The sequence below is a fragment of the Rattus norvegicus genome, chromosome 19 (genome assembly GCF_036323735.1).
Source record: "Rattus norvegicus strain BN/NHsdMcwi chromosome 19, GRCr8, whole genome shotgun sequence".
Taxonomy (NCBI): Eukaryota; Metazoa; Chordata; class Mammalia; order Rodentia; family Muridae; genus Rattus; species Rattus norvegicus.
This window is the reverse complement of record NC_086037.1, coordinates 9,179,633-9,206,325: the sequence shown is the minus strand read 5'-3', so window position 1 is coordinate 9,206,325 and position 26,693 is coordinate 9,179,633. Positions and strand designations below refer to the sequence as shown.

Below are 26,693 nucleotides of genomic sequence, written 5' to 3'. Positions count from 1 at the left end.
AAGATTCCTTAGGAGATCTCCTGACTTCTGAGGAACCACACTTTTGGACCAGACTCGCTGAAAGTCAGCATGAAGAGCAAGATGCACTTCTGGTTGGGACTAGAAAGCTGATACATTATTTGGTTTACAGTCAGCTGAACGTGACTTCGGATTTTTGGAATATATGTCCACTCTTACCCCTTCCTCCCATTAAGTGGAAAAGCAGACAGTGGCTGGGTCTGTAGTAATTTTATTGTAACAGAGAAAACCAGGTACGTCTACACGGTTAGAGCAGATGGTGGTTATCTTTCCCAAGGGCTGAGTCTGAGCCGGGCTGGTAGCATACAAACCCCAGAATAGCTCCTTCCGATCCTACCCTGCATGTCTGACTCATGTGAAGACAGGCTGCAGTCAGGATGAATGAGGACGTCCAGCTGGGCAGAGGCCCCACCCCCGTAGGAGCCAATCAATCACTGAAGAGGACTCTGAAATCAAGGGCAGGGTCCCACTCTCCCCGGCTCTTTGCTGAGACAGAAGGTTATGGCATGAACAGAAAAACTACATTCTTTATTCTTAGATCACTCCTAAGGATGAGGTTGATGGTCAACCGAGCAGTAGAATGGGATGAAACTCCAGGCTACAGAACAGCCATGACAAGACATTACATCTTCTACTGTCCCTGTTGGTTTTTGTAAAGCATAATTTCCATAATGTGGTCTGCTGACACAGTTGCTCCACACCACGAGGACACACTCGACAACTGTTAATGACAGAACTAGTTATTCTTCTCTTACAGCCTCTAATATGAGAGGCTCTACCGGGGTCCACAGGGGAACCCCTGACACCACCTGAGGCTTCAGGTAAAGCTTCTGACCTGTGCCTATGCCATGCTGACAGGTTTTTGGTGCTGTGATTTTTTTGCATGTGTAAACTTTCAGAAAAGCTGGAGACAAAAGGATGAGGGAGAGTTTGGTTTAGAGCCGACGAAGTTCCAGATATCAGCCGTGGGAGCCTCTGCCCTACCTCTTTTCCGAGGAACGCGTTCAATCGACAGGAGTTATGCACCGTGGTTGAAAACAGGATCTACTCAACACCATCCACCCTCCCTCACCCTGCACGTGACTCTCATGAGAGCAAAGGCTGAAGGGAAAGTGATCTCTGTTTCCTTGCACCTGGTGATTACTTGGTGACCTGGTGAATGGCGTGGGCCAGGTAGCCCACATTGCCAGAGGTGACCCCGGCCACAGAGATTCGACCATCCTTTGTCATGTAGACTGAGAACTCCTTGGTCAGCCGCTCCACCTGCAGAAGGAAAAGAGCTAGGCAACCAAAGCGATTTTAAAGCAGGATGATGGGGCTGCGAGATGGCTCAGCAGGCTAAGGTGCTTGCTACCATGCCCGATGACCTGGGTTTATTCCCAGAACTTATATGGTAGACGGAGAAAACTGATCCTGAAACGGACTCTCTGACCACACGGGACAGAAAAATATGTTAAAAAAGTAGGAGCCAGGCATAGTGGCACATGCCTTTAACCCCAGTACTCGGGAGGCAGAGGCAGGTGGATCTCTGAGTTGGAGGCCATCTTGGTCCACATTGTGAATTCTAGGATAGCCAGAGTTACACTGTGAGACCCTGTCTCAAAAACAAAACCAAACCAAAAACAAACAACCAGACAAACACATAAAAGCTTTAAAGTTGGGGTTGGGGATTTAGCTCAGTGGTAGAGCACTTGCCTAGCAAGCGCAAGGCCCTGGGTTCGGTCCCCAGCTCCAAAAAAAAAAAAAAAAAAAAAAAAAAGATGGGGGTGGGGTAGGGCAGAGCTAGAAACCAGGCAGTCCCAAGTCCAGGATGAGGCAATGTTAAAACCTTACCTCTCAACACAGCCCCACCACAAAACCAACCATCACCACCCAGAACTACCTCATGCCCCCTTTACCTAAGAGGGCTCTAAATTAAGGACACTTGAGTTAGTAGGTGACCGAGGACAAATCCTGGTTTGCAAAGGGCGGGGCGGCTGTGGAGAACGGGGAGCGCTCACCTGCTCAGGCTTTAGGCCGGTGAAGCAGAACATGCCGATCTGGTCGGTGATGTGCTGCCAGTTGTGGGACGAGCCCTCTTTCTTCAGGTTGGAGACCAACTGGGTCCTCATGCTGATGATGCGGTCAGCCATGCCTTTCACCTCCTGCAACCTGGTAGGAAGGCAGAGGGGGGATGTCATGCCCTGGCCAAGCCCCACACCTAAGTGAGAGGCCCGCACTCTTCCACTTGAGCTCTTCTCCTGAATGCCTTAGTCCTCGAGTCTCAACATAGTCAGTGCTGGTCGAGGAAGAGAAAGATGTTTTTAAGCTTTAAGTGCTTTGATTGGCGGGGGTAAGTCGGTGCTTGGTGTTCTTGGAGGCCAGAGGAGAGCGTTGCATTTCTTAGACCTAGAGTTATAGATGGTTGTGAGCCACCATGGAGAGGTTGGGGTTTGAACCCAGGTCCTCTGGCAGAGCAGCCAAGGCTCTCAATACCTGAGCCACCTCTCCAGCCCCAGAGAGTTTAACTATCATCGTTAACTCGTACTGGAGTACACAGGGACGTATCATTTGAAAATGGGAACACAAGGGGCTGGGGATTTAGCTCAGTGGTAGAGCGCTTGCCTAGGAAGCGCAAGGCCCTGGGTTCGGTCCCCAGCTCCAAAAAATAGAAAGAAAAAAAAAAAAAAAAAAAAGAAAATGGGAACACTAATTTGTTGGTTAAACAGTAAAACATGACACGATTTTAAACGTGGTGAAATAAACATCCCTGCCTTCATGATGGAGACAACGGCCTCCGCCGTACAGCAGGTGCTGAGGTTGGAGATGTGGTCACAGCCCGAAAATGGTTGCAACAGATGTCAAAAGCCAAACGTGTAGAAGCCACGGTGGCACAAGGCAGCGCCAGCGGAGCAGTGCTGGGCTGCAGGACGGTCACAGACGAGAGGGGACTGGAGGGGACAGTTTAACTTGCTTGCTTCCCAACAGTCTTCCCTGTTCTCAGAACCACCAGCTACAATCCATTCCCACGGCCCTGCAGGGGTTTGCTTGTTGACCTTTTACCAACCGGACCACTCTGACGACACCGAAAATTTATCTCTTGGGGATGTATGCTCACTTTCATCTATAATCTCTCTATGACAACATCATGCACGGCTATATCGGAGGTGACGGCTGCCAAGGAGAGACTAAATAATTAAAAAAAAAGATTTATTTATTTTATGTATGTCACTGTCTTTAGACACACTAGAAGAGGGCATCAGATCCCATTACAGATGGTTGTGAGCCACCATGTGGTTGCTGGGAATTGAGCTCAGGGCCTCTGGAAGAGCAGCCAGTGCTCTAACCACTGATCCATCTCTCCAGCCCCAAATAATGTTTTTATTTGAGCCGGAGAGCTGGGAATGGTGGTAAATAAACACCTGTAATCCCAGTGTAGTGAGAATTCTGAAATTTTGGTTTCTTTAAAGAACACGGAAATATTAGAATATGTTTTCATTTTAACCTGAATGTGGGGGATGTGTGGCTGCTTCGGACTGACCACAGCGGCCGACTATGACTTATTTGCCTCTAGCAGAGGCGTGGTTCTGCCAGCTGCAGATAGTTTCTGAGATTGTGTGACATTTGGGATTCTGGGAACTTTCCAGAGGGTATATAAATCCTAGCGCCCCAATCGGCAGAGCGGGTGGTTATCGGTCACTCAGAGGGGTTGGTTGCAGGGCTGTTAGTAGTCACGCTCAAAGAAGAGACAAGAAAGGAATTAAGACTCAGGGATCTCTCTCTCTATCTCTATCCTTCTTTCTCTCCTATCCAGTGATAGGAGGTGAAAGGGGAGGGAGGCTGAGAGGATAGAGGGTGGGAAAAAGAACCCACAAAGTAGCAAAGACCAGCTACACCCAGCACTTAAGAAGCAAAGGCAGGTAGATTTCTGCATTTTGAGAACAGCTTGGGTTACAGTGTGAAACGTTATCTCAAAAGAAGGAAAACAAGCAAGCAAGCAGAGACACAGTGGCCAGCAGCTGGCGTCACCTCAGCGACATCATTAATCCTGGTCAGGGCAGGGTGGCTCCTGGCCCGAGTGAGATCAGGATTTTACCTTCTGGTGACGAGAGCCACCCAACTTAATTCAGTCTGAAGAGCTGGGTCCTATAGGGACTGAGCATGTGACCTGTGTATCTCACATGCATCACTCACTTAGCAAAACCCTGCCACCCTCCAGAGAATCAAGTTCTGACTTCTCACAAAAGTCCATCAAGTGCGTCCTGACAGGCCGTCTCCTCTGATGCCCTGAACACTACTTGGTGTTGTTTTTGGTCAGCTTTGCATGTAGTCCAGGAAGCCTCAAACTCACTTTGTAGCCAAGGTTGGTCTTCCTGGGGCTGAGTTATGGTTTTTGTTTTGTTTTGTTTTGTTTTGTTTTTCTATTCTTTTTTTTTTCGGAGCTGGGGACCGAACCCAGGGCCTTGTGCTTGCTAGGCAAGCGCTTGAGTTATGGTTTTGAACCACTGCATGGGTGCTGGGAATCGAACCTAGGTCCTCTGCAAGGGCAGAAAGTGCTCCTAACTGCTGAGCCATCTCTCTAGTCCAAAATAAATAAAGCTTCAAAAAGGTATTAAAAAACAGATTAATATGAGAAAATAGGTATTGAGATTGAGTATAGATAATAAAAAATGTAAGTATGCAGAAATGTCGATTCAGTGCTAGTCAGCGAGGAAAAGTACAGGGGCTGGGGATATAGCACAATGCGTGCTGGCCTACCTGCATGCGACCCTGGGTCTCACCTCCAGCATCACGATACAGAAATATCGTTTGGAGGGAGTTCCCTGTGCCAGGTACTTCAACTGAGCTTGAATTCCAGGGAAGGCAGGTTTTATTTACTAAATGCAGAGATGACAGAATAAAAGAACCTGCCATTCTTTTAAGGTGGGGGATACCTAAACCTATTTGTGCCAACAAGATGCACACACCCTTCTCTTCCATCCCCTTCTTCCACATATGGAACTATAGGCGGCACGGAACAGCTAGCAATCATTACCATTGCTTCCGCAAGTCTGGAGAAGTCAGGATGGTTGCGGCGATCCGGGCTCCATTGAGAGGCGGGTTGGAATACAAGGGGCGGATCAGGATCTTCAGCTGTGACTCCACCCTTTTGGCTTCTTCTGCATCTTTGCAGACCACAGTGAAGGCTCCCACACGCTCACCTGAAAAGGCAGAGGATACGATCTTCTAGCAGGCTGAAACGAAGGGTGGTGGCATTCGCTACATGGTATCTGTTTCTGTCAGAGGAACCACAACAGCCGTTTGTTTTGAGACAGAGTATCAACGCTCTGTGGCCTAGACTGGCATGGAGGTAGGTGGTTCTCCTGTCTCAGCCTCCAGAGACTGCATCACAGGTGTGAGCTACCATACCTGACGAACAGTTCCTTATTAGAAATAAACTGTGGGCTGGAGAGATGGCACAGCCGTTAAAGGCTAGGCTCACAACCAAATATATAAGAAATAAACAGTGTTTGACCAGTCAGAATGGTGAATTTGAATTGAGCCACAACAGAAAGCATTCGGGGGCTTTTAAAAATAATTTCCCCCCACAAAGCTGGTTTCTCTGTGTAGCCCTGGCTGTCCTGGAACTCACTCTGTAGACCAGGCTGTCTCGGAACTCAGAGATCCTCCTGCTTCTGCCTACCAAGTGCTGGGATTAAAGGCACACACTATTACAAACACGGCTCTGCCCCTTTTCAAAATTTTATTTATTTTTATGATTTCTTTGTATGTGACTTTTAATTGTAATTTTCTGGACTGATAATATAGTTCAACTTAAAATTTTCTTTTATTAGTTCTTTGATAATTTCAGGGTGTCGTCGTGTGGCCCTGGCTGGCCTGGCACTCACTGTGTAAACCAGGCTGGTTCACGGACATTCCCCTGCATGTGACTCCAGAGTGCTGGGATTAAAGGTGTGTGCCACTGTGCTTGGCATTACCTTTTCTATTTATTTATTAATTATTTTTTTCTGGGGCTGCTGTGGTGCACCCCTGTGTGTATGTGAAGGTCAGAGGACAATCTCTCCTTCAACCATGTGGGGTGAACTTCAGTCATCAGACTTGGTGGTGAGCACTGTACCTACTGAGCCTTATTGCTGGCCCAGGATGGCTTCTTACTGTATTTAACTCCTTGGCTCCTGTATCACTTACTTTGCATGCGGATATAACTAATTTTTCTCTTTCTTTCTTTTTTTTTTTCACTACAGGAATTTCAGGATGTTGAAGATATATATGCCTGAGAAAATCTACAGTACTCTCCCCATCTTAGGAATACTGTGCGTTGGCGACCTGCAAATGTGCGCACACAAGCATGTGAATTGTCCCTGCAGATTCTCTGCTTTGTGGCATTCTCCCCAAGCTCTCGTTTGAGAACACGCCTTACTTTGGGCCCTCTGGCTTACCGTACAGGCCCATGTTCTTGGCATAGGATTGGCAGAGGCAGACATTGATGCCCTGCTCGATGAAGTGCCGCACGGCCCAGGCGTCCTTATCACCATCGCCGCTGGCAAAGCCTTGGTAGGCCATGTCAAAGAATGCGAAGAGATTCTTTTTCTGGGAAGGAACAAGAAGACCAGCGTTTGAGGCAGGCCACCTGCAGATGCCGGGCTACTGTATGTGCTGTCAGCACCAGGCGTGCTGACTTCCCCGAACACATCAGCAGCTTCTCCACACGTGGCTGATGCCAGAGTTAATTTATCACCGTACTTTACGGCCATGGCTCCTCAGGCCCGCGGTGGTGCGGGATATGACTTTTGGGCAGGACTAGCATCAGTCTTTCTGATCCTGGGGCTCACGAGATGACCTTATGGAGCTCTCCCTGTTGGCTGCTTCTGGGTCTTACTCTGTTTGAAGCTGAGGGTTTTGACAGAAGCAGTAAGAATGGGGGCAGAGGAATTCTCTCTGGGAATTAGTGTCTTTGGTCACAGCCAGCTCCTCTCAAAGCAAAGGCAATGCTGGGCGAAGGGCCGAGCAAAGGAGGGGGCACAGAGATGGGCCTCACAGGACTACCATGTAGCCACTGACGAGAACAAACAGGAGCCACCAGCTGGCCTCCTAGGCTACAACCGCTGCTGGGCCAAAGACACGTTCTCGACATTTTTATCAGAATTCACTACATCCAGGCTGAAGGATGAAAACGATTTTCAAACTATTCCCATATTGTCGATTTCAGAACCCTTCCTGGCAGTTATCCATGTGTGGGGTTGGGGGGCAGGTTTAGGGTTAAGCAAGCAGTGACTGATTTAATCCTCCTCACCTTCACCACCGCCGCCATTTCCTTCCACTGCTCTGGACGCGGGTCCACGCCCGTGGGGTTGTGAGCGCAGGCGTGCAGAAGGAGAACACTCTGCTCTGGGATTTTCTAAGGAGAAACAATGGAGATTTTTGCTGTGAAGCTTCAAAGGAAACAGCCGACACCCTACAGGTCGCTGTTAACTGAGAAGTGAGAACAAGAATCTAGGAGCTAACCGGCCTCCTCTAAGTCAGATAATGAAACCAGCTGGGAGACACCGAACGTCTGGCCTGGGAAGCCACACTTACTGATATGTCTTCTAAGGCTCCAGAGAAGTCAAAGCCGCAAGTCTTGGGGTCATAGTATCGATAACCTTGCAGCTGCATGCCGGCATCCCTGAAGATGGGCGTGTGGTTTCCCCAGGATGGTTTGGGCAGAAAGACATCTCGGCTGAACTTAAAAAATCTTTGCTAGAAGACGGAATAAAAGGGAGTGAGGAAATGAAGAAAGAGAACAAAATGCTAATGTTTTCCCGAGATGTTTTTCCCTATGGGCTGTAGCAAGATGGCCTGGGTGGAAGCCAGACTCAGAGAGTTATTCTGGCTATGAGGTAAAACACCTGTGCAGGCCCCGCCAACTGAAAGTTCCTTACAGGGGAATCTGCTAGCTAGTCTTATGTCACCTTACACGCACTTAAAGTTATTTATGTTGTTTATTATGCTTTAATGTGGGATCTTGTGGGTTATGATGGTTTGCATATGCTTGGCCTAGGGAGTGGCACTACTGGAAGTGTGATCCTGTTGGAGTCTGTGTGGCCTTGTTGGAATGGGCATATCACTGTGGGTGTGGGCTTTAAGACCCTCATCCTAGCTGCCTGGAAGCCAGTCTTCTGCTAGAATGAAGGCTGCTTCAGAGGAAGATGTAGAACTCTCAGCTCCTCCTGTGCCAGGCCTGCCTGGATGCCCCCATGCTCCCACCATGATGATAATGGACTGAACCTCTGAACCTGTGAGCCGGCCCCAATTAAATGTTGTTTTTATGAGAGTTGCCTTGGTCATGGTGTCTGTTCACAGCAATAAAACATTGAGACTGAAGTTGGTACCAGGGGCTGGGGTATTGCTGTGATAGGCCTGACCATACTTTTGTTCGGAAGAATGTGGATTTCGGGACTTTGGGTTTGGAGAGCAGCGGAATGCTTTAAATGGGGCTTAATGGACTATCCTAGTAGGAATGTGGAAGACTTTGTTGCTGGGAGTAATTTGAATTGTGCGGACCTGGCCCAAGAGGTTTCAGTGGAGAATTTCAATATATGGCCTGGAGACTGCTTTGGTGGTATTTTGATGAAGAATGTGGCTACCTTTCCCCCTTATCTGAAGAGTCTGTCTGAGGCTAAGGTAAAGAGACTCAGATTAATTGCACTGACAAAGGAAGTCTCAGAAACGCCCAGCAGAGATTTGCATTCTGGTTAAGTCTCGAAGAACATTTTAAACAGGTCTAAGAAAGGAAAAAGAAAACATATGGTTCGAGTACTAAAGGGGCACCAGGAATTGAAATGGAGCTAAATCTTGTGTTCAAGGAGATAACAAATTAAGGGTCAAGATCTTACCCAGCTAAATTTAGATTTTGCATGCTGGTACACACTTTTAACCCTAGGAGAGGCTTGCAGATCTCTGAGTTCAAGGTCAATCTACACAGCAAGATCCAGGACAGCCTAGTTTAAGCAGTGAAGGAATTGGAAAAGAGGAAGCTGGTGATAATGTAATAGAACGAGGGGGCCATGTTCCAGCCCCAGCAAACAGCAGAACTCAGCAGCTTCGGCCAAGTGGCTCTGGCTTTTGAGTCCAAATAAAAAGCGTTATTGGGACAACTGATGCCGGTCAGTTGGAGCCAAAAAATTAGTGGCGATTAAGAAAAGATCAACATCACTGGGGTAAAATCTTCTGGGAAGTGTTTTCTGAGAGGACAAAGGAGCTGTGTTCCAGAGGCAGCCAAAGTTGTACCTCGTGCAGTAGCTGTACTTGGTAATGTGTGAGCGTCACCCAGGTGGTACTGGTTTTGAAGGCATGGAGAGCACCTGAGGCTGGGCACTGTGAGAGGCCGTGGAAGGTCACCGGTGAAGGTGCAGCCTCAGTTGCAGTTGACAGCCCAGGACTGAAGGGGTCGTGCAAAGGAATAGAGGCTTGGCAGCGTGAAGAGAGCCTGTGAGAGGTTATGGATGAAGCCTAGCTGCAGCAGAAGAGCCCAGCGTATTGGAGATGCCATAGGATGATCCATAGGATGATCTCCAAGAACAGCAGCAGCAGTGGAGTAGATCAACCTGAGCCGAGAATGGTACAGAGGGCAGAGCTGAAGAAGTGAGGCTAGTCCTTTGTGGGAGCCCATAAGATCATGTGTGGATCCCAGACATTGGAACAAGAAGCTGTAACAATGAAGTTGTCTTGGAGACTCCAAGATGTTCAAGATGCCAGAACAGTGGTCTATCTACTGAGGAAAGCTGTTGACAGGGAGACAGAAGTTTGTTACAACAAGAATGAAAAAGGAGTTGGAGATCTGAAGTCTGCTTTGACGGCAGCCATGGAGATGCAGAGTTTGGAGTTTGCCCAGCTGCTTTCCTGTTTTGCTTTGGGAATTACAGTTAAGTGATTGGATGAATCTCAGAGACTTTGAACTTTGTTCTCGTCAGAGTTGCCTTGGTCATGGTGTCTGTTCAGAGAGTGAAACCCTAAGTAAGACAGGCTACTGGTGAGAGTGCAGCCCAGTTGCAGGAAAGAACCCCAGCATTTTGGAGATGTCAGTGCCATGGAATGGCCACCAAGAACAGCAGCAGCAGTGAGTGCCAGAGCCTCGAAGACCAGCTGTGTGTGCTGCAGAGAGCAGAGCTGGAGTGACACAAGCCCTTGGAGGAGCACAGACTATGAGTAAATCCCAGATAACTGGACATTGAGTTCTTTATATTTTTGGTTGTGAGCCTAGCCTTTAATGGCTGAGCCATCTCTCCAGCCCTATTGAGTTCTTTATACTGTTGGAGTTTGGCTTTTCTTGGTTCAGATTATGACTGTACCTTGGTCCTTCCCTCTTTTTTTTTTTTTAAGATTTATTTATTTATTGTATATAAGTACACTATAGCTGTCTTCAGACACACCAGAAGAGGGCATCAGATCTCATTACAGATGGTTGTGAGCCACCATGTGGTTGCTGGGATTTGAACTCAGGACCTCTGGAAGAGCAGTCAGTGCTCTTAACCACTGAGCCACCTCTCCAACTCCGGTTCTTCCTTCCTTTTTTTTTTTTTTTTTTTTTTTTTTTGGTTCTTTTTTTCGGAGCTGGGGATCGAACCCAGGGCCTTGCGCTTCCTAGGTAAGCGCTCTACCACTGAGCTAAATCCCCAGCCCCTGGTTCTTCCTTCTTGAAGGTCTTTAATTTTGATTTTCACAGGAGCCCACAGCTGAAAAGCTGTTTTTAAAAGAGATTTTGGATTATAGAGGGGATTGGATATTTTTAAAGAGACTGAAATTTTAATGTGTCTGAATTTGTTAAGCCTGTGGGATTTTTAAAGTAACTTATGTCTTCATCGTGAGATCCTGGCGTTGAATATGAAAAGAAAGTTGTGGCTTAAAGGTGACAGGTGTATCAAGTTGACAAGGGGTTAGCTGTGCTGGCTAATCTTATGTGAACCTGACAAACTAGCGTTATCTGAAAGAGAATCTCAACTGAGAAGATGCCTCCATAAGATCTCACTGAAAGGCATTTTCTTAATTAGTGATGGGGGAAAGCCCAGCCCATTGTGGGTGGAGACGTCCCTGGGCTGGTGATCCCGGGTTCTATAAGAAAGTGGGCTGAGCAAGCCAAGGAAACAAGTCTGTAAGCAGGATGCCTCCATGGCCTCTGCACCAACTCCTGTCTCCAGGATCCTTCATCGATGAATAGTGATGTGGAGGGAGTGTAAGCCAAATCCTTTCCTCCCTTGGTTTGTTTGTTTTTCTTAATAAAAGATTTATTTATTTTATGTATGTGAGTATACTAGCTGTCTTCAGACACACCAGAAGAGGGATCACAGATGGTTGTGAGCCACCATGTGGTTGCTGAGAATTGAACTCAGGACCTCTGGAAGAGCAGCCAGTGCTCTTAACCGCTGAGCCATCTCTCCAGCCCCCAACTTAGTTTTTGATCACAGTGTTTTTGATGTAGCAACAGAAACCCTGACTAAGACGTGAATTGAGTAAGTTAAAATACATGCTCCCTGCTAATTCTGCATGCTGTGAATAGTGGCCCACACCTTTAAGTCCAGCAGCTGGGGGGCAGGGGCGGGTGGGTCTCTGAGATTGAGGCCAGCCTGGTCTACAGAGTTGAGTTCCAGGACAGGCAGGGATAGACTGTAAGACTCTGTTCTGAAACAACAAAACAAAAACCCCCAAACCAAGAACCAACCCACCCACCCACCCCCAAATCTTACTATATGCTCAACACACTGACTTTATTATTACTTTACTCCTTATAATTTCCCCATGGCACCTTCTTCACCAGAAGACAGGAAACTTGCCAGTTCCGTGGAACGAGGAAGCCTGGTGCTGGCTGAGTAGCCACACTCAGGCTAGGAAGTCCTATTAACCGTCTACTGAATGTTTTTTTTTTATGATTTATTTGTTTTATGTAAGTACACTGTCTTCAGACACACCAGAAGAGGGCATCAGATCTCATTACAGATGATTCCGAGCCACCGTGTGGTTGCTGGGATTTGAACTCAGGACCTCTGGAAGAGCAGTCAGTGCTTTTAACCGCTGAGCCATCTCTCCAGCCCTCTACTGAAATTCTTGAAGGAGTTCCACTCACCAGAAAGCTGGCTCCGACCCTCAAGGCTCCAGTCCCGGAAATGGTCTGCACAGTTACAAACTGCAGGGAGACACAGAGTCAGTCTCGCTACCCTTACACTTCAGAAGGTCATTCTTTCAGATAGTTGATTATGTGTGTAGTTATAGTTACTTGTGAGTATCTTGTCTGCATGTTTGTTCGTACATCATTCTCATGCCCTTTGCCCTGGAAAGTCAGGAGGCATCAGGTCCTTTGGAACCTGGAATCTGGAGTTACAGATGGTCGTGAGCTGCCTTCTGGGTGCTGGGAATCAAACCCAGGCTCTTTAGAAGAGCAACAAGTACTCTAAACCACTGAGCCATCTTTCCTGCCCCTGTTCCGTTATTTGTACTGTGTATGCCATGTGTATAGGGGCATGAGGTCTACACATGGTGTGCATGCGGTCTGTGTAAGACAAAATTTTAGGATATAAAAATTCTTTCTCAATACGATAAAGGAGTGATTTCTACACACAGAAATATAAAAACACTAAAATAGTCACTGTATCCAAACGTTATTTTAGAAATACCATGTTTAAACAGCTAGTCAACACATATATTAGGACAATGTTAGTATACTTTGCTTTTATTCTGTGTGGTGCGGAGGACTGAACCTAGGGCTTTTACACGTGGGAGGCTAGTATTCCACCAGTGAGCTATTAATACACATCTTATGTCTCTCTTAGGCAGAGAAATACATTTGAAAGTATATCCATTAAGTCACATTTCCCCTTTTTCTTACAAAAGAAAGTAAACCACAGTCAGTGCGCGTGTCTGTATTTTAGGCTCATGGCCTCTCTGCCCATGTCCTGTGACAGAGCAGCAGAGGACAGTCATCCCAGCCCCGCCCTCACGGTCTACTCGTGGCTGCTTCTCCTGTCCAAGCTGAACACATGACTGTGGGACTAATTATAGGCCTAAAACAAGGCCCAGAGAGGCATTTCTAACGCACACGCGACGTAAAAAAGGTGAAACTCATCACCAACAGCAAGCTCGGCCAAAGTTTTCAGTCAGATTCTGTCAAGTGTTCATGATAACCAATACAGTTAGACTTTCTGTCTACAGACAGGAATTAGTAAGCATGGCCACCTCGGCCATTACACACACATAAATCACCACGTATGTAAACACAGCAGGTACCAAGCTTGAGCCCTCCTGGCTTACCCGGCCGCTTTTCAACACTTCGCTGTTCTCGCCCAGGGCCAGTTCTGCAGAAGCCTTACAAAAATCAGCCAGTCCCCCGATGGGTAGGTATTCTTTGTCCAAATTTTTCCCAGCAATCTGGGCCTCTGCCTAGACAAGAAAACATAAGTCTTAGTTTTTTTCTTCTGACTTTGTCCTACTAAGATGATAATAAATGGTTTAGGAAGTAAATGTCAGAAGCAACGCTGGTATTTAGGCTGGCTATGAACTCCAGGGCCCTCATGGTCTTCCTGCTCAGCTGAGACGGGGTACTTGGCAAGCCATATGAAGTTACTGTTTCAGAAGGATAAGTGGAATATTTGACATTTTGTTTTACAGAACGGAAATACTTTTTGCTGCTTTATATTTTAATATCATTTCTGTGAAATAAATTCTATTTATTTTGAGGTAAGGTTTCCTTATATGATCTAGTCAGGTGGTTTGGATGAGAATGTCCCACAGGCTCATTTGTTTAAATAGCCATGGTGGAACTGTTCGGGAAGGGTTAGGAGGTGTGGCCTTGTTGGAGGAGGTGTGTGTGCCTCTCTGCCTCTTACTTGCAGATGGAGATGTGAGCTCTCCGGTGTTCTCCACCATGGAGTCACTCTGCCGTCACGGACTCTGAAGTCGTAGCTCAATTAAACACTCTAAGACTTGCTTGGTCGCTCTGTTTTACCACAGCACCTGAAAAGTAGCTAAGACATCCAGGCTGACTTGGACCCGCCAACATCTTGTTTCAGCCTCCCAAGTGCTGAGATTTCTCTTTTTTACTTGTTTTGAGACAGGGTTTTTCTATGTAGCCTAGGCTGTCCTAGAACCTGCTAAGTGGAATAGGCAGACCTTGGACTTCCTTTGCCCCCTGAGAACTGGGATTAAAGATAATGTGCCACCATGTCCAGCACAATTACTGGCATATGTGCCATCGTCCTGGCTAAAGGTTCTTATATGGAAAGGTAAGTCTTTCTTGTTTACCATTCAACATAAGAGGGCTCTCTTGCAGTGCGTAAGAACGGAACTTATGAACAATGTGTGAGGTACATGTGAGATGACAAAATCCAATTGAATGTATAAAAGAAATGAATGTCAGGGTACGTGCCAGTCCGGGAACTTTCACTGTGACAATGGGGAAGATTGTCACCCTTCCCAACTTACAGGGTTGTGGTGAATTATGGAGATAATGGACAATAATGCTTGGTTGTGGTCCAGCCTACAACAATAGCTTATCAGTGAGTAGGCAGTAAGGGCTGTGGTCCAGCCTGCAGCAACGACTTATCAATGGGCAGTAAGGGTTGTGGCTCAGCCTATAATAGCTTATCAATCACTGAATACATTTTTAGAATTCTTGTGATGTTGGGCATCAAACACAGGCCTTTTGCAGGCCAGAAAACACTATCACATCAATATCTCCAGCCTCCAATAACTTTTGAAAATGTAACAAAAACTGAGAATGAAAGACGCTATCCTGTAGTTGAGGAAGGGTGGACAGGGCATGCCTCTCTGGGTCTGTGGATTTCGCCACAGAAATCATGATGAGAGGAATGGAAATAAGTGTAGCTGCACCCACAGCTGGCCATTCCTCTCATTAAGAGAGCCTCTTGTGTCTTCTCAGGATTAGGGACCATGCCTGACTTACAATCTAGCAGGCCTTGTAGCTCTGATCCACTTTCACAGCTAAGGAAGATCATGGTCTAGAAAAACCCAGGGGATTCACAAAGCCGGTGCCAGGACCTGGGGGTCTCCAAGTCCAGCACTCCTTTTGGCTCCCTTCAGATTCCACACCCTACGCCAGCAGGAGACAAGTGCCAAGCTCACCTTCCGAACACTGGGGAGCACGTAAGGCTTTCCGTTATCGTCCCGGTAGGCACCAACTCCCAGGTTCATCTTCTTGCTGTTGGTATCTCTCTTGAAGGCTTCGGTCACTCCCAGGATGGGATCTGGAGGTCCCATTTCAACATGGGTCCACCAGGAGCTGAAATGAGAAATATTTTACCTCAGCCACATGAGCTAGATTCCTACAGCCAGGTATGTCTCTGCCATTTTGGCGCATGTGTGCTGCAGAACAGGCACCAGCTATCCAATAGCATGAAAGCCTTCAGAAGACTGGAGATCAGCATCTTCTACACAGATATGACAAGATGCAGAAAGACAGCACCCAGGTGATTTTGGGTAGGATAGGGTGCGACCACAGGATTAAAACATTTTTTTTTTTTTGGGTTGGGGATTTAGCTCAGTGGTTGAGCGCTTGCCTAGGAAGCGCAAGGCCCTGGGTTCGATCCCCAGCTCCGAAAAAAAAAAAAAAAAAAAAAACAAAAAAAACCCAACATTTTTTTTCCAGCTATTAATGGATGTGACTCATATACGTGGTGACTTTTTATCCAGCTATAAAGAAAAGTAAAAATTAAACTTTCAGGTAAGTGAACAGAACCAGTAAGTTATGAATGGGGTAACTTGGACCCAGAGTCAGATGTTCTCTCCCTACCTCAGAATCTTTAGATACAAGTATATAACCTGGAGTCATCACAGAAATCAGGAAGATAAAAGGAACCAAGGAGACAAAGGTATGAGAGGGAGGGGCACAGGACACAGGTGCTATAAAGTGTGGGAAATGGGAAAAATGAGGGTGGGGATTTAACTGGGAAGCAGAAAGGGAGAGGGGGGCTAATAAGGGGTGTGTGTGTGGTAAATAACTCTAAAATGTTTGAAAAGCCACAGAGAAACATTTTTCATTTCATTTACACACTGTATGATGCTATGCCACTTGGATGACCATGTTCACCAAGTGCATTAGACCATCTAACAGAATGCCAGGCACAGGAAACGTTCCTTTGATCAGGGGAGCCTCAGAGACTCCCAAACTCATGTGACCATTGCCGTTCTCCCCGGAACTATAAAAGGTAAGGCGCCCCAGCTGAAATAACACATGCCAGCCGAAAGACTTGGCGAAACTGATCTGGAAGCCGTCTCCTGTGAAGCTTTCATTGTATCCTCTGGAAAATGCTCTGCAAGCAGCCAAGGGGGAGGAGCCACCAGTAGTCCTACTCAGCCTTAAAACGGACAAACCACAACAATGACCAGCCAGGGCAAGATGGCTCCAAGCATGCAAGACTGATACTGTGTATCTTGCAACGATCCCCAGCCGTGCAGTTGTTTCTCTGAGAGGAAATTCATGCCTTGTGGTTGGTGACTGTTACTTTGTGTAGGGCTTTTTGTCTTCCACTTTTCTCCACCCCTTTTCCTTCTACCCTTCCACCCCCTAACACTAGATAAGAAAAAAAAAAAAAAAAGGATAGAGAGGAAAGGAAAGAGATCGCTGAATAAAGTCAAGGGTTGGAAAGGGGCGAGTTATCTTGTTGGACTACTTCTTGCTGATTTGGGGGTGTCTCGTTCCGTAGGGGCAAGTTTGTTCTTCGTGGTCAGGATATCTAGTTTCTTGTTTCTTCTTTTTGCATGACTGCTTAGCAAACCTTAACCAATAGCAACCAACGACCTACCTCTTGGAGCCCTAGCCTTTATATACCCTCTGAGAAGTCTCCAGAATTCCAAACATCACACAACGGCAGAAAGTATCTGCGGCTGACAAAACCATGCCTCTACCAGAGCACGAGGCAAATCATAGCTACTGTGGACAGTCCTGAAGCAGCCCCATGTGCCACACCTGGGATTAAAATGAAAACGTTTTTATATACTTTTTTTTCCCTTTTTTCTTTTTTTTCCGGAGCTGGGGACCGAACCCAGGGCCTTGCGCTTGCTAGGCAAGTGCTCTACCACTGAGCTAAATCCCCAACCCCTTTTTATATACTTAAAAAAAAAAAAAAAGAAACCTAAATTCCAAAATTGTCATAGTGATGCCTGGTATTACAAACCAGCCAACTGCCTGTATCAAGAACCCTACAGGAGCACCAGTTCCTATCACTTCCCTAAATCAGCATCCTTCTTAACTGTGCTTTGGATATCCGTGACCCAGAAATGCCTTATGTTTTCTTCATTAAGCTCGAAGTTGGCAAGCTCTAACAGGCCTCCACCCTCCTGAGAACTATGCTTACAGGTGTGTGCAAGACGGCCGGTGTCGGGATCAGAACTACCAATGACTGTGCAGAAAGCCCTTTTAACCCTGGACTATCTCTTCAGTCCAATTTCACCTTATTTTGGAGTCAGGGTTTCTTGCTAGAACTAGAGCTTGCCATTGGCTAGACGGCCTGGCCACTGAACTCCAGGTTCCACAGGCAGAAGCACTCACCTCATAAAAGTAACTTTTTGCCTGATGTGATCTCAGAGGCTTACTCCCTCCATATAAACCTAGGCCTAGTCGTGGAAGCTAGCCCCCAAGACTTACTGCTGAATAAAGTCACCTTTTGTAGCTCTTTCTGAACTCTGGCAGGCTGCTTAACTCAGCTGTTCTGGCGAGAACTCCTCTCCAAGCCGAATGATTCAAACTGCCCTCTCAGACTTTTTGCTATGCTTAGCCTCAAACTAACTCTGGCGATCTGTTCTGATATTTTGGCTCCTTCTCCTTCTCTGTCTCATTCTGTCTTCCCCTGTCTAGTTTGTTCTGTCTTCAACCTGTCTCTGAAAAACTCTCCCTTTTCTCTCTGCTCTGCTGTGTCAAATCTTCCTCTGATTCGTCGCCTTGCCACACTCAACTAGACATCACTTTCAAACATGGCTGCTTTCTTCTACGAACTAATTTTATCTTCATTGTTTGGAATTAAAGGTGCGTGCTAAGGCCAAGCCACAACACAACTAGAAGCAGGATTTTACAGTAAACAACGCAATCTTGGGGTTCATGGTATGATCAAATATCCTGCAACACCCCAAAGTTAGACACTGTCTAGGGGTGCTAGTGATCTGGACTCAGTGCTGCCTGCCTGCACAGCCAGGACTTGACCCACTGAAGTCACCTGGGCCAGGTGACTGTACTGCCAGAGTAGTCGTCTTGCCTCGGCTCTTGGTAAATCCCAAGGTGCAATAGAATGTTCAACAGCCATGCTTAGCTTTCCTTGATATTCTTTTTTTTGTTTTTGTTTTTAGTTCGCCCGTGGCCAACAAGATAGCAGCAGCAACCAATGACAGTTTATGTTTTCATGCTGAATGTTGTAGAGTTCTATAGAATGGCAGAAGTCTATTAAGAGCTGACAAGTCTCTCCCTGCCCCCTACACACACACACACACACACACACACACACACACACACACACACACACAGCTAGAGAAAACAAATGAACAAGTGCGACACTAGTCTAGCTTGTGTCGTGGCTGGGGTTCAAACCCAGGGCTTTATGCATGCAGACAAGCGTGACTCTACCAGTTGAGCCACACGCCCAGCTCTTTGGTTTTAAATCTAGTTCAGGTGCTTCTGTCTACTGGAGCTTACGCTAGGATTTCTGCAGCTGAAATAACAAAACCCACCCTCGCTGTGTGTCAATAATGTGGAAAGACTAAGTGCCTAACTGACATGTTTTCTACCTCTGTACAGAACTGACGGGCTGGATTACAAAATCCTCAAACAACAGGCTTCTGCTATAGTTCTCAGTACTTACAGCAATCAATTCTTCCCCGGCACCAGTGTATGTGCAGGAAAAACATGTATTAGGGGAGTACTTAACCCAGGTGAAAGGGACAGATGTTCTGAGTAAAAACTAAATTACTTTTACTTAGTTACAGGAACTCCAGTTCCTAAAATGCTTCTAAGTTCATTTAAGGAAAACTGTGGTGAAGTCATGGGAAGAAGTGGGAGTGGGGGGAGGGAAGGTCAGAAGTGATGCAATTTCAGGGTATCCGTGTATGCAATTCTCAAATTTAAAGAAAAACAATATTGCAAATTAGCACAAGTCAAATTTATATTAAATGGGATGAATTATTTGGAAAAGCTTTAATTTCAAGAACAATTATTTGTTCCTATTCTCATTAATATATTTCATTTTTTAATTATTTGCTAGTGAAGGGTTCTACTGTTGAGCCATAATCCCAGTCTGGATTTTATTCTTTTTGAAAGACTTATTTATGTACGTGAATACACTGTCAATTCAGACGCACCAGAAGAGGGCACCGGATTCCATCACAGATGGTTGTGAGCCACCATGTGGTTGCTGGGAATTGAACTCAGGACCTCTGGAAGAGCAGACAGTGCTCTTAACCACCGAGCCATGTCTCCAGCCCTGGATTTTATTTTGTTTAGACTTAGAAGAATTGAACAGGTCATATTTCTCACTCCCACCAGCACCAGGAGTTACTGAGGTGCATTTGTTAGAGCACTGGGGATCATAGGTGCAGATGTGGCTTCAGCCTCTGGCTGGAGAAGCCCACTGGGCACGAGGGCTACGTGCTCTTTCTTCCCTCTATGTAGCCCAAGGTTGGCCTGGAACTGTTAAGCCACTTGCCCACAGATCCCCTGAGCGCTGGGATTACTGTGTCTGGCTATTAACACAGTTTCAGAGCTCACAGTGGGTGGTGTAGGCTAGTTGAGTGCCTGGTCGCAGCTCCTTACAAAGCTTCCACTTGTGTGGGGTTTAGCTATTAATATTTACTGTGTTGGGAAGTAAACCTGAGAAATCTGTTAGCTATTACTCACCTGAAAACGGGAATTGTAGAAAACCGCTTGCGTGACCATAAATAACACCTTACAATGCTATGGAAATAGTTTTGACCTTCCAGGTGTGGTGGTGTCTGCCTGAAACCTCGGCCTATGACAGTATCAGATGTATGAAAGGGAGTGTGAGGACAGATTCAGACGGCACATCCTGTTCCAATCTTCCTCTCTCCTGCCCTCCTTTTGAGAGTCGTAATGGGAGCCTGGGCAACTAGAGGGGTGAGCCCTCATTGCCTCTTCAGAACAAGCAGAGAGCTATGTACAGGACCCTCATATGCCCTGGCAGACAGCTTTGCAGAACTCAGCATCTACTTATGTACTGCAGTTCCTGTCTCCCTCATGGCAAGTGTCCAGGTCTCCTACGGTGAGTGCATTCGTCAGTGTCGACCGTGTGTTCTCAGGTGCGGCCTTCCTAACACTCGCTTAGGTCCGGGATGGAAAGCAAGTATGGCTTATAATTCTGATTTATAACGTGTCTGGAAGTTTGTTCAATCTGGGTGGCCTAGTTTCCCTGGTGTAGTGACTGCTTTACTTGCTACCGTATAAAACACCATTTTTACCTTTCCCAGTCAGCTCAGACAGTATTGTGTTGCTCTCCTAGATTTCCCTAAACTTAATGCTAACTCCGTTTTGGCCCTGATTTTAAATGGTAACCCCTCACCCAGATTTTCTGGCTAGGAATTATTTTCTGACTTAGCTTTGTGTATAGGTGTTTGCCTGCATGTATGTGCACCGTGTGCGTGCCTGGTGCTAGCAGAGGTCAGAAGGAACTAGCAGATCCTCTGGAACCAGAGTTATAGGTGGGTGTGAACTCCATTTCGGGGCTGGAAACCAAACCAGAGTTCTTTACGAGAGCAACAAGTGCTCTTAACTGCTGAACCATTTCCCTAGTCCCCAAAGCTAAGACAACTACATTGCACATTTAATGTTAATATTTTACTGTCTTTTTTGACGAACAGGTAACCCATGTTTCCCAGGTAGTCATGAACTTATTTGTCACATGATCAAATTTCACCTGCCGGCTCCTTATTATGTGGCCTTCCTGAAACTAGATATGAAATATAGGCAAGAAGAATTCTCAGGCTTCCGTTTAAAACAGCGTTTGGAATTTCCTGGAAAAGATTAGCTTCCCTTGTAATTAATGCACCCTCTTGGCAGAATGGGTACACGAACGTATCAAACCGCGGGCTTTCACTTCATGCTTGACTACGCCTCTGAGGAAAAGATAATTTTACTGCTTTTCTTAGGAGAAACAAGCAAGAAGCTTTTTATAGTTTCATATTACATATTACATAAACAAAGTTGTTGTGTGTGGGTGTGAGTGGGGGGCGTGGGGGGATCTACGGGCTGGCGATCCTTTAATATGATTCTTCATGTCATGGTGACCCCCAACCATAAGATTATTTCACTGCTACTTCATAACTGTAATTTTGCTACTGTTAGGCATCTTCCCTTGCAGGCAGTGGTAGTGGTTGAGCTAGCCAAGGGTCAGTGCTGGGAAGTTCACCCTTGTGGTGCCCAGCTGCTGGGCTGACCGACTCAAGCTACCACCCAGGCCCAGATCCAGGGCTTTGATTGGCCTGCTCACTGCTGGAGTGTGTGAAAGGCCTGTTCCTGCAGGTTCTCTAAGACATAGGGCAACCCCCCCACCCCGGGATATACAAGAGGAGTTCCAGTAAGGATCCGGTATTGACAGTGTAACAGAAGCCAGAGGTCTCGAAACAGACTAATGACTCATTGCAATGAACATTTGCAAGATTCGTGAGCATAAGGGTGCACTGTGGGAGTCACACTGATTGATACACTAGAGCTTCCATACTTTTTTTTTTTTTTTTTGTGGTGGGGGAGGTTGCAGGGGCAGAGGATAGATATGAAGAGACAGGGTGATGAGTGGGATTGGGGTGCGTGATGTGAAACCCATCAAGAATCAGCAAAAAGTTCAAGAACAGCCGCTTTAAGGTGTCCTGAGGCGATGATTATAAACTTGCCATGCTGATGTGCTTTATAGAGTAGAATATTAACCACTTCCTGTGAGACTAGCTGTGGGGTGACCAGTAGGGAGACAATTAGCAGTGCAGCCCGGCTGTGAGTCACAGCGATGACTTTGGGATAGGGAACTGAGTATGTTTTTGGCGAACCTCCCCCCCCAAAAGACACTCGAAGTGCTCGAAGGAGAAAAAGTTAGGGGGTCTTCAGGGAAAAGGGGCCCTGTGAGCTGAATGCTAAGGATGAGAGGGGTAGGCAGAAAAAATGCGTGAGACACAGGGTTAAGAGTAAAGGTGGAGGGTGTGGAAGCTTTGTGCTGCTGCAGTAGAACCCGGAAGGTATAGAAATCAGGCTCCGAGCGACGTAGGTGAAATGTTCAAGTTCTTTCACCCATGTAGTCTCTGCCAAATGCTTCAGCGGGGCACCGTGAATTACTCACTAGGTTTTCCTAGCCAGCCATGCCCTGTGGAAAGGGCAGCCAGCTAGTGCTCCCCAGCCAGCCTCACTCTCACGAGTAATGCTGGTGGCAGGCTCCGCCCCATCTCTTGGGGCTCCCAACAGAACCCATGCTTGGTGGGCTGTTGATTCTGTTCTTTAAGAGCAGGTTTTATTTCTGACTTGGGATTTCTCAGGATTTTACTTCTTTCAATGGCATCTGTCTTCTACCAGCCTGCCCTGGGCAAAGTGCAGGGATTTAATTAAGTAGCTTACCCACGTATGAACCTCGTGAGTAGAGGCAGGAGAGGTGACTCCCAATCTCAGGAATCCTCATCTGTTAAATGTGGCGTAACTGTTGTCTACCTCAGAGGGTCAGTATTAAGAATGAAAACATGCTCAGAGGGGCCAGGCACAGAGTTTCTGATGTTAACTTGCATTAGTTTCTAAGTCATTAATTACTACAGTTTCACTTGTCACCATTCAGCCACTGGTGTAGAGCCCTGCGAGACCAGTAAGTAGTGCCATCAGACAGCATATGGCCACAGGAACGTATGGGCAAACGCCTATTTTTCTGGCTTTAAAATTACTGTTATTACTTTACATTCTCAGTAAAAGAGACCTCATCTTTTCCCATTCTTAGCCCTAGGCAAGGAATAAAAAATGATTCCCTAGCTAGGTAGTGGTGGAGCCCACTTTCAATCCCAGTTACACAGGAGGCAGAGACAGGCGGATCTCTGAGGCCAGACTAGTCTACAAAGCGAGTTCCGGGACAACCAGTGCTCTGTTACACAGAGAAACCCTGGCCTCAAAAACAAAACTGAAACCAAAACCAAACTAATCAAAACCAAAAAAAAAAAGTCTTCCCTTTCCTCTTTTTAGGGGTTACTGTAGGCTGTGAGGGAGAAACGCGGACTTTGAAACAACTCAAATAGGCTTTGGTGGTTTCTCACCCCCAGTTCAGACAGAAGCCATGCAGCCACCTGCCTATCGACATCACTGTCATGAAGCGTAGAGTGAAATGAATACTTTGGCTGTCAAGGACAGCCTTAAAGCTTAAAGATTACAGACATGGGAGAGCTCTGCTATCTGTGAAGAAATGGCATTAGATGAAAACCAGAGTGCTCCCAGGGGGTAAACTGATAACCTGTGGCCTACAAAATTATTCCTACCACTGCCCTTTGGACAGAGGTGCAGGGCCACAAACATTGAGCAACAAACGGTGACCACTCAACCAAAAGCTGCCAGGTACAAAGTATTGAGATAAGCCTTTCAAACGCTTTGTGTTTCCCAGAGGCTGAAGCAGCTTCTGGAACGTTTCTTACTTATTTACAGTCTCTACTCTAGCACAGGTTGGCTCAGGAGAACGGCCCTGAACTCAAAGGCAATTCCCCTGTCTAATCCCCCCCCAACATTTTGTTTTTGATACATATTTTGCAGCACGATTTGTAGATTTTGATCTAAAAAATGAAAAAAAAAAACATTTAAAACGCTGCATTTGTTCAAAAAAAAAAAAAAAAAAAACCAACCAACCAACCAAAAAAAAACCCAACCAACCAACCAACCAACCAACCAAACAACAACAACAACAAAAAAAACAACGCGGGCTTAAAATAAAAATATACAAAGTGAAAGGCACTTCATGGGCCAGACATATATCTCTGGCACAGTGCTTTCCTGGTATGCACCGTGGCCCTGGGTTCTATCCCGGGTGGGGGAAGGGAAAAGGAAGCTGGTTGTAGTAACACCAGGAAGGTACACGTAAGATGACTACAGCAGGTCCCAGGCAGGCCTGGTGTACATAGTATAAGTTTCAGGCTAGTCAGGACTACATAGTAACCCTGGCACTGAAGCAAGTGTTTAGATACAACTCAGGACAAAGTTGCCAAGGTCTCTGCTCTCCCTTCAAATCTGACAGGGAAATGACAGAAAAGGGACGAGAGTCAGGCTCTCAGACTGAAATCACTAAGCAGTCACACCCTCTCACCAAGTAGTTTAAGTAAAGGTCACGTCTCTCAGGTATATACGTTAAAAACAAGGGATAGTTCGGGGTTAAAATAACGGGAAAACTGATTTTTCTTCTGCTCATAGAAGTAGCCCTTTTTTTCATTCTCCAAACTGCAGCATACATAACTCCCCCCAACCCCCATTCTCCACTTCAGGTGGGCAGGCTTAAAAGGGCACCCATTGGCACGGAGCCAAAAGCGGACTCTGGGAAGGACAGACTGTTCTATTAGCCTGAAGACTGCTTGAACACATTCAAAGAAAAGAAGGCAACCATAACAAGTTAAGTAGGCTTCGCTCCTGTTAGCGTGTGCTCTGGGGAGGTGTCTGCAGTACTCCAGGAGACTGTCTCAAATCTGCTCTCCTGGGGCTCACGGAAGAAGAATTAGGAGTTACTAGTTCCCGTATAGGCCTGGAACTTTCTTCTCAGTACACCTCTGTTTAAGATGACTCATTTGTCTTTTTTTAAAATTAAAAAAAAAAAAAGCCAGTCAGTCCTCTTGTCTTGCTCACAGCTGCATCACCAGCAGCAACTGGTCCAGTGCCTGGCTCGGAGACACTGGGTTACGAAATATTTAAGGGACGAAAGAGCTGACTGAGATGCAAAGAAAGATCGATGGCTTCCAGTCAGCCGAATCTCCCAAGGGTTTAAAACAAAGAAAGCGCATTACACTTCAACCCTTTCCCATCCAAAGGCCAGACTGATCCGCCAGGGGAGGGGTATCATCAGGCACTAGTGTGGTGACACTGAGGGAAGGATGCACCACGCCAAGGTCACGGATGCAAGCCGGATCTGGGAGCCGCGAGAACCTCCCTCCATGTGGTCACATTTCCCTCGGCCACGTACGTTGCCGCGGTCGGCTTCTACACAGCACCGCCAGATTTAGCCCTCTGGACCGGGACAGGTGGACCCGCCGCCCCGCAGGGCAGCTGGTCAAGGGCACTCGCGCCCCCCAGCACTACAGCCAATCAGCGACAGGCAGCTCCGGCACCGTAGCCAATCGGCGAGAGGATGGCCCAGCGCCACCGCCCACGTGCTCACCCCTCGCCCCGCACCCCACTGTGCTGAGTCCGCATCTTGGACCCCCATCACCCGCTATTATTGGGGGTCCGGGTGCAGTCGAGAGTCACAATTTCCATCCCCCGGAACTGCGCTGGCTCTCTGTCCAGCGATGCAGGAAAGGGATGAGGGGTCCTGGGGTCACCGTGAGGCGCAGACACTGGACTCTCAGACCCGGGACAGGCAACCCTTGGGGACACGGGAGGGTGAGGGTGCGCGCGCGTGTCCGATCGCGGGGTAGGGTGCAGGTTTCCCAGGGTCCACAGTTCGGCTGGGCAGGGGCAGGCCCGCGGTCCCGCTGCATCTCCGTATCCCTCCGCTCACCTGGCTCTGGCAGAGGCTGCGGCTGCAAGGCCTGGGTGAAAGGCAGCAGCCATCCCGGAGAGGACGCGACCGGAGTGCAGGAGGGCCATGGTGGGTGGTAAGACGGCAGTGGATGGTGGTAGAACGGAGATCAGGGGAAGCGTCCGCTGAAACCGAGGCGCGGGCTCCTAAAAGGTGAAGACAGTGACTTCCCTGGGCGTGGCTAGAGCGGCCCCACGCCGGAACGAGCCATGTCGCAGCGGCCCCTTGCGGTCGGGGGTAGAACGACGACACCTCCACGGAGATCATGGAAACTCGCAAGGACACTTCTAATCAACGCCTACGAAACCTGTGAAGCTTGTGAGCGCGGATGCGCAGTCCGCGGTGCTTCCAGTTAACCATCCAGGATGCCAGAGGCAGCTGCTAGGGTGCCAGTCTGAAAGGTGGGAAGACAGCCTGAGCCCGAGGAAGTATTTTTTTCCCAATGCTCCACAGCCTTTAAGACACAATGTGGCTTTCCTTTCAACCCACCAGCTTGAGTTTCCCTAAATGCATGTCTCTCAAGGTCCAGATTGCTTCCATGTCGCGGTTAGAGGACAGCAGGGACATTTTGTGGGGCAGTTTTGGGGATTAACTGAGATTAGCAGATTATGCCTAAAAAACCAGGGCCTGGTGAGAAAATACAAAGTAACCCATGGCCAACGACAAACTTTTGCTTGTCAAATCTTCATAGTTATGTTGGGGAGAAATGAATAACATTTTAAAGGGTAGGTGAATGAATTTGAGACAGGCCCACAAGTTGACCAAGTCCACTCTCAATATGGGCTATTTCCCAGGCACACTTCTCAGAAATCTGTATAGGGTCAAACCACCTACCAATCTAATTTACGCTCGGTCGCTCTAGTTGTATGACACTGTTATCGCATCTGGGGGCCACTGTATGTGCTCCAAACCAGGCCCAGCCACTAATCCTCAAAGTAAAATCAATAGTGGAACGCGGAAAAAAGATTTACAATGTGGCCA

The 26,693-nt window shown here is 47.1% G+C and overlaps 1 protein-coding gene across 1 annotated transcript; it reads right to left on the bottom strand.

Annotated features, from left to right (window-relative positions):
* Positions 1 to 212: 212 nt before the first annotated feature.
* On the bottom strand, positions 213 to 25,898 carry Got2 (glutamic-oxaloacetic transaminase 2). The gene is made up of 10 exons (NM_013177.2): positions 25,692 to 25,898; positions 15,109 to 15,265; positions 13,279 to 13,407; positions 12,098 to 12,157; positions 7,576 to 7,737; positions 7,292 to 7,396; positions 6,438 to 6,588; positions 5,033 to 5,198; positions 2,019 to 2,169; positions 213 to 1,281 (listed from the first exon to the last, which is right to left on the bottom strand). The coding sequence occupies exons 1-10, from the start codon at positions 25,778 to 25,780 to the stop codon at positions 1,159 to 1,161; spliced, it is 1,293 nt and encodes a 430-aa protein (NP_037309.1). The 5' UTR covers positions 25,781 to 25,898; the 3' UTR covers positions 213 to 1,158.
* Positions 25,899 to 26,693: the final 795 nt, after the last annotated feature.